The sequence below is a fragment of the Hirundo rustica genome, chromosome 6, assembly GCF_015227805.2.
Source record: "Hirundo rustica isolate bHirRus1 chromosome 6, bHirRus1.pri.v3, whole genome shotgun sequence".
NCBI lineage: Eukaryota > Metazoa > Chordata > Aves > Passeriformes > Hirundinidae > Hirundo > Hirundo rustica.
This window is the reverse complement of record NC_053455.1, coordinates 7,978,798-7,992,947: the sequence shown is the minus strand read 5'-3', so window position 1 is coordinate 7,992,947 and position 14,150 is coordinate 7,978,798. Positions and strand designations below refer to the sequence as shown.

Below are 14,150 nucleotides of genomic sequence, written 5' to 3'. Positions count from 1 at the left end.
GAAGAGTATTTAACTGTGCAATATACAAACACGAACACTACCCATCAGCACCCCGACCCTTGGCAGAGGTCAGACATTCCCAACAAGCCAACAGGCTGTACAAAAGGTGATGCTGGTAGGTGTTCATTAGGGAACACAGTGACATCACATGAACTTCACATCCAAAGGAGCAGGAGGTGCCCATCTCAGAAAGCACACTCTCTTCAGCATGTTTTTGAGCACAATGGACAGATTAGTCTCCTACAGAGTAACGGGAAGCGGGAAAGTACCCACTGCATCCCTGCAGTAGACACAGAGTCAAATGGAAAAGTTACTTCACACATGAAGACGCCAGCTTGCTTTGTCAAAGCAGGGCTGGGTTGGGCATTGCCAAGACCTCTGCTGAAGTCTGCCCAGTCAAGTGACTTACCTGGAAAGAGGAACTGCTGTGACAGATGACAGCAAGCAGCCCTTTGCAGTGACTTTGTATCTAAGCCAGTTTCCTCTCCCCCTCTTCCACCCTCGCAAAGCAAACAAGCGGTAACACTACCCTGCCACAAGCTTACCCCCGAGCCAACCCTGCTGCCCACAGAAGGAGAAAAACACAGGAGTAGTTCAGGAATCGGGGCTGAAGGATCCTCTAAGAATTTGTACAGGGCAGACTTGCTCTTCAGATGGAACTTCACAGGTGAACTCTGAGTCCCTCTTCCTTCACTGAGTGCAAGAAAAATCCAGGATGCTTGGACAAAGAGGGAGGGAACAACTGCAAATGTTCTGGAACCTTCAAGTTGTTCACTGGAAGCCTCTCTTTCTAGGTATTAGGGGAGGATTTTTGTTTGCTTGTTGTTTTGTTTGGGTTTTGTTATTTATTTTTGTTGTTATTTTGTTGGGGGGTTGCTTTGTTTTGGATGGGTGGTTTTGGTTTGTTTTGGGTTTTAATACCCATTTGAGAGTCCAAGCTGGAACACAGACCCTACATTTAACTTTCAGCCTTACTCATCCTCATTAAAGGAAAGCAAAACCTGACTCTAGAACTAATTAATCAGCTTATAAACAGACTCTGGCAATTACTTTGATTAATCTATCTTACAGTAGCAACAGAAGACACATGTAACCTGATACCCAGATCAGCACAGCACTCACGATTGACAGGGAGTCACGCTTTCAACAGACATTCACTTCACCTCTCCAGGACCAGATATTGTCTTTTCTCGGGAGGAGCTGCTGAATTCCCTTTCCTCTTCTCTAACAAGTGAATTTTTACTGATCTGTGCCTGTCTGGCAGTTCAGTGGTGCTTGCAAAAATACAAATCTTTGCGTCTTGACAGATTCACAAGGCAAAAACCTACTGGAGGACTCACTGCCAAGATCACTCAAAAAAAAAAAAAAAAGCAAAACCCTTCAGCATTAAGGAATTCTTCCTATGAATCCTCTATGCAAGTCTAAATTGAAGCATGGTAAAGCAACACATGTCTATCACAGAATCAGAAAACAGATTACAGAAACATTTAACCAAGACAAGCACTTAGCTAGTCTTCTGCCAAATTACAGGCCAAGAAAGCCTTCCTAAATTCACCTGACAAGCCTTCAAGGTTTCAGCTGCAATACAGCTTTGCAGTACCTCTCTGGCAGACCAAATTAAAGGGAAGTTCACTTTCCACCAGCAGTTTCTCATAGAACAAAACTGTAATCTGACACTTATATACTCTTCCACAGTTCATAGAAACTGTTAATTTGAGGAGATGGCATGCTGGGCCTCCTGAATACACTATATATTCTGTTTGCCTGAAGTTCAGGGGTAAAAAAAAAATGCAAGTAAAGAGATTTGTTAGAGCTTGTTAAACTAAAAAGCATTAACAAAGACCTAACACAAGTCTGAGGAGACTGTCCCCTTAACAAGTGTATTTAAAAGAAGTCTGGGGTTAAAAGCTACAGATTTGCAAGAGGATTCCACAAATTCAAAGAAATAAACAGAAAATTACAATAATATTATTTATTAAGAAGCTAATTAAAAAGTTAAATCCAGCACTTGAATGCATTCAGATGATCTGCAGAATAGGCTGTCTCTTTATGTTCAATCCTCTCTACACCATCTCACAAGTTGATTTGCCCTCTGTAACTAGGACATGAACACTAGTATTTGCTGTACTAGCTGTCCTTAGATCAATTATTCCCAAGCTGGAAAACATTTAAATTAATTAACATCACATAGTATATTTTAAGCAAAGCATTCAAGAGGATGCCTCCAACCTGTTACTATGTAGGGTATCTAAACTTACTCAAGGTTCAGACTCACTCTTGCTTAGCACACAAGACCTCAGTTGGAATACTATGCCCAGCTTTAGGAACTGCCACTCAAGACGGCTGTGGACAAACTCAGTTGAAGGGTTGCAGCAATGTTAATATCAGAGATATAAAGAAAACACAGCCAACAGAAAAAGGTTAAAGGAGCTGTTAAGCAAGACAAAATAAGCTTAATTCTAACAGAAGAAGGGTTCACAAACTAAAACCTCATCTGATACAGAATCTGACAATGATCTGGGACATATATAATATCTTCACTATCTTAACATTCAAACACTTACCTTCCTCTACATTGATCCCAACCAAAATGAAATAGTCCATCGATAACCACAATTCAAGTCTGAGGTTCATTATTTTCTTGTAGCCAGAAGCATTGGTTATTTTAAGACCTATTTGTACACCATTTACAAAGAGCAGGTTCAAGCTGGAGTCCTGCTTTAGCAGCATTACAGCAATCAGCACCTTGATATGATTTTGAAGTATTTATAAAAAAATCTTGCTTTCGCTTCAGATCAATAACCACGTCCTGTGACATTGAGTATTAGCATTTACAAACTGAAAATGCAAGGTAAGTTCCAGTACTTGAGGAGAAACAGAGAAGGGATCATACCATGATTTAGAACAATTTCATCAAAAACATGAAGTACACTTTCCTTACAGGGAGCAAGAATGTTTAATTGTCCATGAGATCATGGAAATCATTGCATAGCATGATCACAGACAGACTGAGGAGAATTTGAAGTGCAACTCTACAGATTATCTTTTTTTTTTTTTAAAAAGGGGTGTAGCATGATTTGTAAGCATTTTTTAGAGTTAATTATCAGGAGACATATGTTAATTACACCCTTTATTTACAACTGTCCATTCTGTTTCCTACACAGCAATAATTTTTCACAATTCCTAACCCAATACTCACTGTTTGGATTTGTACATGCCCTTTACTCAGACAGGTTTGCCTAGAGCTAATTTAGAGGGATGGCTGATTGCAGCAGGATACAATTTTCCCCCTCCCCAATCTGCAAACATACAGAACAGACCAAATACAAACTCCAAGCTTCAAGTAAATACTCACCAGCTTTTGTATCATTATCCCAATCCCATGCTTCTAATATTAATGTGAACGACCTCTGAAAAAAAACAAGACACCAATTAGACAGTAATAAAAAACTGTTATAACCAGACAAACTGATTTGAAATAAGCAGATATTAATGCTACAAGAAAGCCAAAAATTTCACTTCTCTGTTGTCATGTGAAAGCCCTTGAAGGCATCTTCTCAAAAGCATGAAATATAGCAGCATTAAAAATTGTGGGACAAGCCATGCTAGCAGCAAAACAAAAACATTCCACGCACACACACATCGAGGGCTGAATTATTATTACTCTCCTGCCACTGCATCTAATTCTCAGCTTTGCTTTAGCCACAGAAATCCTTTTCAGAAGCAGCCCTAAAAGGTTTGAATGAAATGAGGTTCAGAACCTTGGGAAACAGCTGGCATATTTAAAACTTAACTAAACCACCTCCCTTAAAAAGGGATGAGAGCCATCTTTTAAGACCGCACATGAAAGCTAAGTCTATACCAGATCTGTTTTACAGAAAAACGCATCTAAAGAATAAATACACAATTCATCCCGCATCTACCAAAAATTCAGACTTTCCCATGAAAGGGCAGCATAAAAAACATATCTACAAAAGACACAGCAGAAACAATTATTACAGTAAGCACACCTGGTACTGTACTTTCCCCTCAGGAAAGAAAAAACCTCATGATTTCAGACAGTTCCTAAATGATTTAGAAAAAACATGAAGGCTTTACTTCACTAAACGAAGGCTTCAGGCATTTTCCTTGGTTTATGATCAAATATGTAGGACAGATGTTGATATTCAAATACTAAACTTATTTAGAAAAACGTTATGCATACAGGTAATTTTTAACTGCTTTGAGTTGAACAAGAATAGCTGTCCAACCATTCAACTTTGATAGTTTCCAAGTGCTGCAAGTAACATTGAGATCCTCACGTACATTCAAAATCAAAGCAAAACCATCAAAAACAGAAGAGTTATTGCACCACTATCCTGAAGTCCTCCTATACACAACTTCATGCAGATTCAAGCACTAATGTGCGCACAGTTCACAGTCTAATAATCTATAAATTCACATGGGTATTGGGACATTCAGCCAAGAAATTGCAAGGACCCTCTTTGGAAGAAGATTATGTAAGAGTCCAGCTACCTTTCACAGGGGCATTAGGACTATTTTACTGTTGCAACAAGAGATGTGTAGTCTTGAGATAGCTCCTTATGCACTTTACACGCCCCTTAACTCCACACCAAGGAGGTTAATTGTAACATTGAGACCTCCCCATTTTAGAACAGCAGCAACAATAGGATCAGTGCAGCACCCTAAGCAGAAGGGCTCTCTGAGGTCTTCCATGACTACAGCAGAGATCATTTTACCCAGAAACGCACTTGAGTGCTTATTTTACTACTGTTCAGTAACATTAACATACAAACCCCAACTCAGCCTTTGAAAATAAGCCTCTCTACTGTGTTTTCAGATAAATACTAGAGAAGATGATATTACATCACTCAAAAATAAACAGGTTTAGTGGTGACTATTTAGATTAGACTAAAGAAAGGAAAGGAAAAGGGATCTCAGCAGTGACCATACTGGACAGAGATATACTTGGGCTTGTACTGCCCTTAGAAGTGGACAACAGAGATCAGTTGAGAAAGCAAAGGGCTCTACCTCTGAAGTATCACAGCACACCTTAACTCCACCCAATTTTTAAAGACAAACATTAGCAGAGCATTTAAGTGGCTTTGCCCTCCAAGTCCCTGCACGCCCCACTCTCAGCACTTAGGGAAGCAGATAGGATTCTACTGTACCCTGAAAACACTTCCTGCAACCCCTCTTCCTAACTGCTACCTGAAAAAAACACCCATACATTGAATACTTGAGAAGCTAAGTTCCGTATAATACTAACCTAACATCATCGTCTGGCAACTTCTGTCTCCTTGCTTTGCACCAAAATTCCGAGTTAATCTAGGCAGAATTCTGCCAATCAGTGCAAAGTCCAAAGTTATAATCCTCCACTTTTAACTACTTACCTTCTAAAATACCCCTTAGTTTTCCTGTGTTTCATTGATTTGTATTAGAAGTACAGACCAGTGCTCAAGTGCTTCCAGATGTCCATTTATTTATGTAGGGGCTGGTCCTTCCTAATGCAAATTGGCTGTTGCATCTGACTGCCCACAAAAGGCAGCAAAAAATTTAAGATGGACTTGCTGTCTTAGGAAACAGATCAGTCATCTATGCTTTCCCATCACACCATTGGAAAGCAGATTTGTATCCATGCTCAGGATGATAAGGAATTTTTGAGGGTAAAGAGGTCCACGCAATGCACTGTTCCAGTGTGATCATGCTGGACACCGTGAATGGGGATAAAGAGGCTTTCTACCCATTCTAAGACGTTTGAAACAGGAAATCCCACAGCTCTGGTGGCAAACCTCATGGTCTAACTTGGAGTAGTCTCTGGAGCAGAAAATATTGCTTTACAACTTATAAAAACTTCACATCCCATTATGAGCAACCACTACTCTGGCACAGAGCTGCTCCTCCGAAAGGTGGAGGAGCACACACAGCTCATGTTGCCTCCTCTTGGCTTTGCAATCCCCAGGTCCCACAGGCCTGGTCTCCAGTGTTTGCTTTGACCATCCGCCCTCTGGTCACCATCAAGAACCACAGCCCACCTGTAGTAAGTTTAAAGAACCTACACAACAAAGACAAGACAAAAGACTTAAATCCTTTCACTTCTCTGCATCTAACTTTTATGGCTGACCAGGCTGGCACTTGACAGCTCACACATGAACAAGCGTTTGGAGTGTAACCTTTCAGGAGGGCTTGCAGTCACACTTGCAGGAGATTAGAGATGTTAATCAAATGGCACTACACAGTATTGATAGACAAATGTGTATTTACTGGATTGTTGGTTTCAGCTGGGACAGTTCTCAGTTGTGCAACTTCTGTTCTCTGCTGAGTTATGCAGTCACCCTTTAAAAACCCCAAACAGACACAGCAAGAATGCAACTGTAAAACTGATTTTGATGGCTATTTTACCTCTAGAGAAGATAGTTAAGGTTACCAACCCAACCTGTCACCCTTCCTATCTCCAGCCGGCCAATAAGTTGAAAGAGGAATTCCTCCCTGTGGTAGTGCAATAGATCATCACAACTACTATACCTCAAAAGAGAAAACTGGTCCTTAGCCTACTTGTTCAAAAAAGTCTTGCTCACTACCACATGTATCAAGTCTTGCACTAGATCTGCTTATAGGTCTTTGAAATTTGTACTTCACTTTAAAACAACAGCAGAAAGCTTACAAAAAAGCATCTGTGTTACTGAATATGTTCCTAATATGCAACATTAAGAGCTTCCCAGTTATAGCTCAGTTATCAGAAACACATTTTACTACCAAAATGATTTATTCATGGAAATTTTAACATCCACTCACCCTGAGTGTAATCTTGCCTAATGATCAGAGTAAGCACTGAAGTTTAATAACACTAACGGATATAAATTTTCAAGGATATTTTCGGCTTCATACTGGCCAAACTCATTTTAGGACAACTCTGCCGTCAGCTGACATTAGTCACACCTGCACTCTTCTACAGAAAGTCAGCACAGACTAACCAACACATCTACTGGCATCAGCTGCAAGTAACTCAGCTATAGCAGAGACATTAATACCAGACATCTTTCTTAAATTGTGCTTGCAGAAAACAGCAACAGAACTTGCATTAACTTAGCTCTTGTCCAGAACCTAAGGACTAGCAATCCAGCAAATCTTTAACCCTCTCACATCTTCCAGCAGTGTCTTGGCTTTTTGATGGATCTTTAATATGAACAGACTCGCTTAAAAGTTATTTGAGAACATGTTCCCCACAGAGACTGCTGATTTAAGTGTGCTCAAGTTCATGCACAAATCTAACAAAAAACACTACACAAGTATCCTAAGAATGCCCCAAAATCATGAGCCTTACATATAATACACAGACACATCACCACACCTGCTTCTTTAACTTGCACACAACTCTTGCTGCAGGCTAATAGAGCAGCAGGACATGCATATTCCAGTCTGCTCTGATACATACAAAAAGCTTTGTGAAGTAGAATCTGTTGTTGATTTCAAACAGTACTAGCAAAATATTTAGAGAATATTGTTAAAGTGATCATGGCAGAGATTTGAGGGGGAGGGGATGGAGGTATGGAACACACAGCACTGGAAACAGACTTGACTCTACTGGCTCTAGTGATTAGGTTCATTTTTTGGAAAGAATTAATCACACAACATCATCATTTGTGCTCATCAAATTAAAACTCAGAAGATGTTAAAGGCTACAAGTCAGAAGAGCATCAGTGAACTTCTGCAGAAGAGCACAGCTTATGCAAGAGTCACATCGTAGGAGTTAACTAAACAGATATGCCAACTAGCTTGGAAAGATACAAATTAAGTCTGTTTATCCTGGTGATGCTGCCTCAGTTGTGTTTTTTTCTTCAGGATTGGTGTTGACACAAGCAACTTCAAAGCATTATTCCACTGTTTACACCAAACAAAACACTCCCCATACTATCCCAGCGACCTCCTTCTGGGGAGGGGGAAACAAGACCTGTAATATTGGTTTGGCACTGTCTTTTCATGAACTGTTACTGTCACCTTGCTATCTGCAAATCAACATTTAAAAGGTAGGGGTTTTTTTGACAAACCAGTCATGTCATAATTTTCATCCCAAGAAGGATGATCAATCTGATGACAGCAGTTTCAGAATATAGAACTTAGATTCTCCAACTCGCAGTCTGAAAAATGCCAAAGGGGAAGTTTGAGCTAAAATCAATACTTGAAGTTTTCTGCATTAATAACATTCTATTGTGACTTCTGCACTAACAGATTAAAAAAAAAATCATTAATTTCACATGAATAGAAGGACTGACTGGATTTTCTACATGCAAAATGTTTTAAGAATCAGCTAGGAAGTAAAAAAACCTTATCTTCCTGTTCTACCATCCCACAGTAAATGCAGGGTCTCATCTTCAGTAAATACTGCCTCTTTTCAAACCTCAATCAAGCACAGGAAACATTTGTACTCAAACATTTCAACTGCCCAAACACTGGATAGCATAGCACTAGTCTTACTGCAGGTTAATTTTTGTAACTTCTGGAACAAGCCACCACTGATATTTCTTACAGCCAAGCCCCCTAAGTCATGATCAGCACAGTCAATTTTCACACTTACTTTCATAAGAAACTTTGAGTCAAGTGAGACAAACACAGGTCTGGGGGCTTGCCCCCCCTTTTTTTGTTTCAGCACCTCCCCCCCTCCCCCAGGCAGCCTACTTGCCATGGAAAAAGCTGACTTCAAGGCAAGCATATTCCATTTCCTTCCCCAGGAACTCTGCCGCAAGTTCATACAACTTCCTCATGAATAACCCAGAGGTGGAAAGCGAATAAGGAAGAAACTAAGATTCTGAGAAGATCCAGGACTCATAGAAAATACAAGTTTAAGGGCAGACAGACAGTCCGCAGGTTTATCTTTTAGAAATAGACATTACAAAGTCATAATAGGGACCTTTACTGAAGAAGTAAATCATCCTCATTTGGGGGGAACATGGGGGAAGGGACAGGGAAGGGGGCTATTTCTGAAACTTGAAGGATATTTCAGCCACTTGCATGCAAGAAGCTTGTCTGCTGAATTCAGAGACCATCCACACCATGCAAAATCACAAAGATGACTATACTCTACATCTTTTCATTTAAGGAGCGAGCACAGTAAGTCCTAAACAAAAGCTTTCCCTTTGGAAACCAGAGCCAAACAACCCCATTTTGTTAGGAGTGGAAGGCTGGGTTAGAACCCTGCAAACATCAGCAACAGAAAGCAGTTGAACAAGTCCAAGTTTTCTAGTTGAGAGCAATTATTGCAGTTATACTCCTCTTGGCCCAGTCACAAAAGCAAGATGATGTTTACAAACTCTGGAGCCCTACTGTTGTGTGAGGGGAACTCTTTGTGAATTAGCCCCACCTGACAATCTTTAGGAAGTCTGCAAAACCAGGGAGGGGTGAGAGGGGCTATTTTTTGCCATGGTTAACAGACAAGAGGCTGATATCTCCACCTACATGAGTCTGAACACTCATTCCACTCCTCCACCAAACTAAGCAAAACCTAGGCTGGAGGGGCGTGTAAGTGTGCGTGGATATGGGGGTGGCAGAGGGAAATCTAGACTATTAAAATAATTTCATTGCAAAAAGAGCACAAATAAAAACAACAGGTGAATAAGAGTCAGTCCTAGAGATAATATATCAAATTTAACACTCAGGTAGAGATTCACTTCATGTAGAGAAAATTACCCAGCAACTAGGTGGAAGAATCTTACCAACAACCAGCTGCATGCATCTGAAAGATAAAACAATTTGAAGGAGGAACTCAAAGGGGTATTGCAACACCTACTTGGCAGCACCTAGTGTTTTATGAAACAGGAGCAGTGTGCTTCTCTCCAGGGTGATCAAACTACTAGGATCCTGACATACCTTACCAGAGAATCCATTTGTGGTAAAATCTTCAGGTGAAAGTCTGAAGATACTCTGATCCTCCTGCAGTGGCAGAATGCAGCAGGAGTTTCTCAGTGTAGAGGGGTGTTTATATACCATGGGACAGAAAACATTTCAGTTGTGGAGTTCTTAAAATCACCTCAAGTCACAAACTAGCTTTAGCTAACGCCTGTAGGAAACACCCATTTTCACAAAAGCCTGAAATGCCATGACAGACTAGAACTCCTCAAGGCAGGACGTTAACACAGTCAACCTCAGACCACATAAAAGCAAAGTGAGAGCCCTCTGGAGATCCATCTACATATGAGAAGCTAAAACCATGGGAATAAAGACTCCAAAACTTTCTTGTAACTTAGCACCCAACACAAACTCAAAGTACATCTCGGCCAAGTCAACCTTGTGACAAATGGCAAGTCAGAGATGGCACATTTGGTTCAGCACTGGCCCTGACCTCTCATAGCACCTGTCAGACAGCTGCTGCAGCCAGGACAGCAGCATCCCTGAGGAAAAAGGAAACAGGCACCCCAGGAACAGTTCTCACAGCACCAGGAGCAGGTCATTAGCTTCTCATTTAAAAATCCTGCAGGAGATGTGACCAGGCAGCAGTCATGTGAGGATTTCATCTGAAAAAGAGCTCAACTGCTCTCAGCTCCTAGAAGATCCCCTCCCTGTTTTAATGCAGTGCCTTGCACCATTACACACATAGCAGTAATGCTAGTCCAAGGGAACAGAAGTAATGCTTGCCTCTGCTTTTTATAGCTGTCTGCTATTCATCCCCACCCTATCCATCCCCCTTCCCCTGATTCCAGCATCTACACATCTCTGCTGTGTTCAGGGAGATTAAGTTCCAACTGTGAAGTCTGAGCTGCCAACTGTGGCCACTTAAATTTCAGCAAATACCATAGGATTGAGTTAGAAATCATCTGTTTTTCCATATACTTTCAGAACCAACAAAAGAAAAAAAAAAAAATCAGTGAAAATTCAGCTATTCAGGACTCCCATGATAATTTGTCTTTCTTGAGATTTTCCAGAAAGAAACAAGAATATCAATGTTTAATACCAATCTGTGCTATAAGCTGTCAGTTTTCTTGAAACACTTATATTTTATTGCAAATGCCTTCTACCTATGCTGTTCCTAGGCACCTCCTCTGTGACACAAGTATCAACAAAAGTATTGCCTTATAAAAATAATCAATACATCAAGGAGGAAAGATTATGTTTACCAACTGAATAAGCAAGTTTAATGCTTATGAAAAAAATAACCAATTTCATCTTAGATGAATGACCAGTAACTTTATTCTAGTTACTAGAACAATGACATTCTAAGTGCTCTTTAAACAACTTTGTCTTATTCTTTTCTCTTTCTGTGGTATCTTTCAGAATTCTTTGTACCAACTTGTTGTAGTAGGAGTACAACATTGCAAATCTCATTTTAACTTCCAACCTTGTTGAATGTAAACTAATTTTCACAGAGCCCGCCACAACCCTGGGTTAATGATACCTGTGACTGTGTTCTTCTGTGCAAATCTGTATTGATAAGCAAGGTTACACTAAATATATCTTTTGATAACCATAACCAGCTATGGTCCTTCAATCCACCAAAGAGCTTCTCCCAGCTAAGCAAGTTCCCTTCACAAACTCAACACAAGTTCTTTGATCACAGTAAGAGATCTGCCTCCCACTCTTACCCATGTCTTGACTATTTAATATTCAGAAGTCTGTTGAAAAGAGCCCCCTGGATAGGAAAAGATGTAATCTTCCAGGAGGGAGACTGTAGAAATCAAAGGTCCATAGAAATGCAAGAAGAAGGAATAAAGAATCAAGTTATTTCCATAAGAGAAATGAAAGAGTTGGCCAAAACTCCTCAGCCTGGAAACTCTCACAACAGGGGTATGTGACAGAAGCCTAAATGCCTCAACAGACCCTGTGGATGGGTACAGTGCAGATCATCTACTTCCATGGTCTTGGCAAGAACTAAATAGTAAGAAAGCAAGCTAACAGGAGTCGTGGCCAGAAGACATGAAGTCAGAGAGGATGGCATTTTCAGCAGAACTTGGCAAAATGCTACAAAGGTGGCCCACGGGAAAAGTGGTTTTAAGAGTTTTGTGGGTCCAAGGGCAAACTGGCACAAATACTTTGGAGAGACCAAACCACAACTGTTTCTGGAGGCTCTCAGGTTGAAAACAAAGCTAGGAACAATGACAAGTAGTTTTCTATATTCTTATCCCTAACCTTCAATGAACATTTGTTTACACTCCCTGAACTCCAGTTCCAGTACAGGCGTTGTTTCTGAAGCAAGTATTTCACTTTTCTTACGGCTGACATTAAAACAAGATAGCGCTAAAGTTAATAAAACAATTATACAGTGGAATCTTGCACACCTGCCTGAGCCATTACCATCTATCCCAGGATAATCAAAATTGTGACCAAGGAGTGTTTGAGGAAGAAAAGGAAGCCAGGAGAAACAAAGCACAATTCTAAATCAGATTTATAATTATATCTCAGAACTCCTCTTTGAAAACCATGACAGAAGACATAATTGAAAAATTTAATCAAGATTCTCCTTTCTGCAACACTGAAATGTCACATGGAATAGAACAAATGCAGAAATCACCAGCCCATGCATGCTATTCAGTCAGGTACCTTTGCAGAAAATGTAACAAATGCTATTCAGATAAAAAAGACAAGTTGAGCTGAAGCTACTAACTGGGAGATATTATTTAGAATAAAGGTTTAGAGGACTGCAGGCTGCTGAAACTTCCCCTGAGGACAAGATAATCCAGACAGACTTTTAATAGTGATTAAGTCAGGTGACACAAAGCAGAACATACTGTCATTCAAGACAAGACAACAGAAATGCTCAAATACAGTAAGCATTTATTTCACTAGAAGATTGACAAGTGTCAAGTGAAATACAAAGCTTAATGATTTCATAGCAATTTTTCACACAAAAATTCATTGGCGCATTTGTGACAAAAATCCTGGTTTAACTATGAGAAAATCACTACTTGTTTTGGAGAAGACTGGTAAACCAAGGTTTACACAGAAAAATAACTGAAATAATTTCACAATTCCTCTCCAAACTTTAGCTATTCTATTTACACTAGCCAAAACCAACTCTTACCGGCCTCTGTGATGAAGGAACAGATGAAGGCTAGTGCTATTCCTAATTAACCTTCCTCCACTAAGAAAGTGATAGTGATTCTGCACCATCTACGTGTGTCACTGAGCCAAGTGTCACACCAGACACACATGTTATTCCATACCAGCTGAAGAGTAAGCAAGAAATACTTCCCCCATTAAAAGCTGGGCCTCTCAGTCACTCAGGAACCAGTCTGAGGAACAAAACAGCTTTCAAAACATCATCTTTACTCTCCAGGGAGAATTAGGGGAAGAATAGAATAGGAAAGGCAAAGATTAGTTTAGCATGACTGGCACAGAAAGCTGTGAAGGCAAAAGCATATGTGACAGTCTGGAAATAACAGCTAAAAAAAGTGCTAGGATTTAAAAGCTGAAAGGGAATAAAAAGTAAAAAACACTCACAGACTTGCTACAGGACTTCCCCTAGTTGATTGAACCACCTTAAACGTAACACTACCCTCCATAAAATACAACTTGAAATCACATAAGGAATCCTTGTCATTACACAAGATCCCAGACACAAACTACTGGAAGAACCTGTCTCTTCAGAGCAAACCAGGTTAATTAGCTAGATTTCCAAAAGATGTTTCTAGATACTCTGCAAGGACCCCTGGGGTACTCCTTATGCATGGAAACAGTAGATACATCCTTTTAGCCATTTGGGTGTGCCTGACACTTGCTACAGGCTCAGCCCAGTCCTCAGACAACACAGATTCAGAATCTGAGCAGAGTTCAGAATCCTTAGTGACCTCAGGAAACATATTTTAGACCAAAATAAACACGAATTAAGACATCACAGGTCTTCTGGAGCCATACCTATACAGAGGTAAACTGACTGCTAGTAATGATTTTGATTTGAACTTCTTCACACTCTCCAGCAAGGAAAAAAAGTCTTCTAAGTTTTTGTCAGTAAGCACAGAAGATCTTCTCCTGCAGGTCTCCAACAAGTCCTGGGAAAAGATTTGCAGAAACTCAATACTCTTTGACAACTCTGTGAAACTGCTTTTCTTCCAGGTAAAGGAAACCCAGCTCACCAATTTTATTCCAATCTGCAACAAAAAACATGGCAAAAGCATCTTGGAGCTGATCCTCAGATCTGCTGGGCAGAGGCCTAGCATTCCATA

At 40.2% G+C, this 14,150-nt stretch overlaps 1 protein-coding gene across 1 annotated transcript in view; it reads right to left on the bottom strand.

Moving 5' to 3' along the window:
• JAG2 (jagged canonical Notch ligand 2) overlaps positions 1 to 14,150 on the bottom strand; it is a 68,874-nt gene that overhangs the window by 39,614 nt on the left and 15,110 nt on the right. Inside the window, exon 3 of the mRNA XM_040067815.1 lies at positions 3,356 to 3,410. Within this exon, the coding sequence (XP_039923749.1) occupies positions 3,356 to 3,410 (55 nt within the window). The remainder of the gene's footprint in view (positions 1 to 3,355; positions 3,411 to 14,150) is intronic.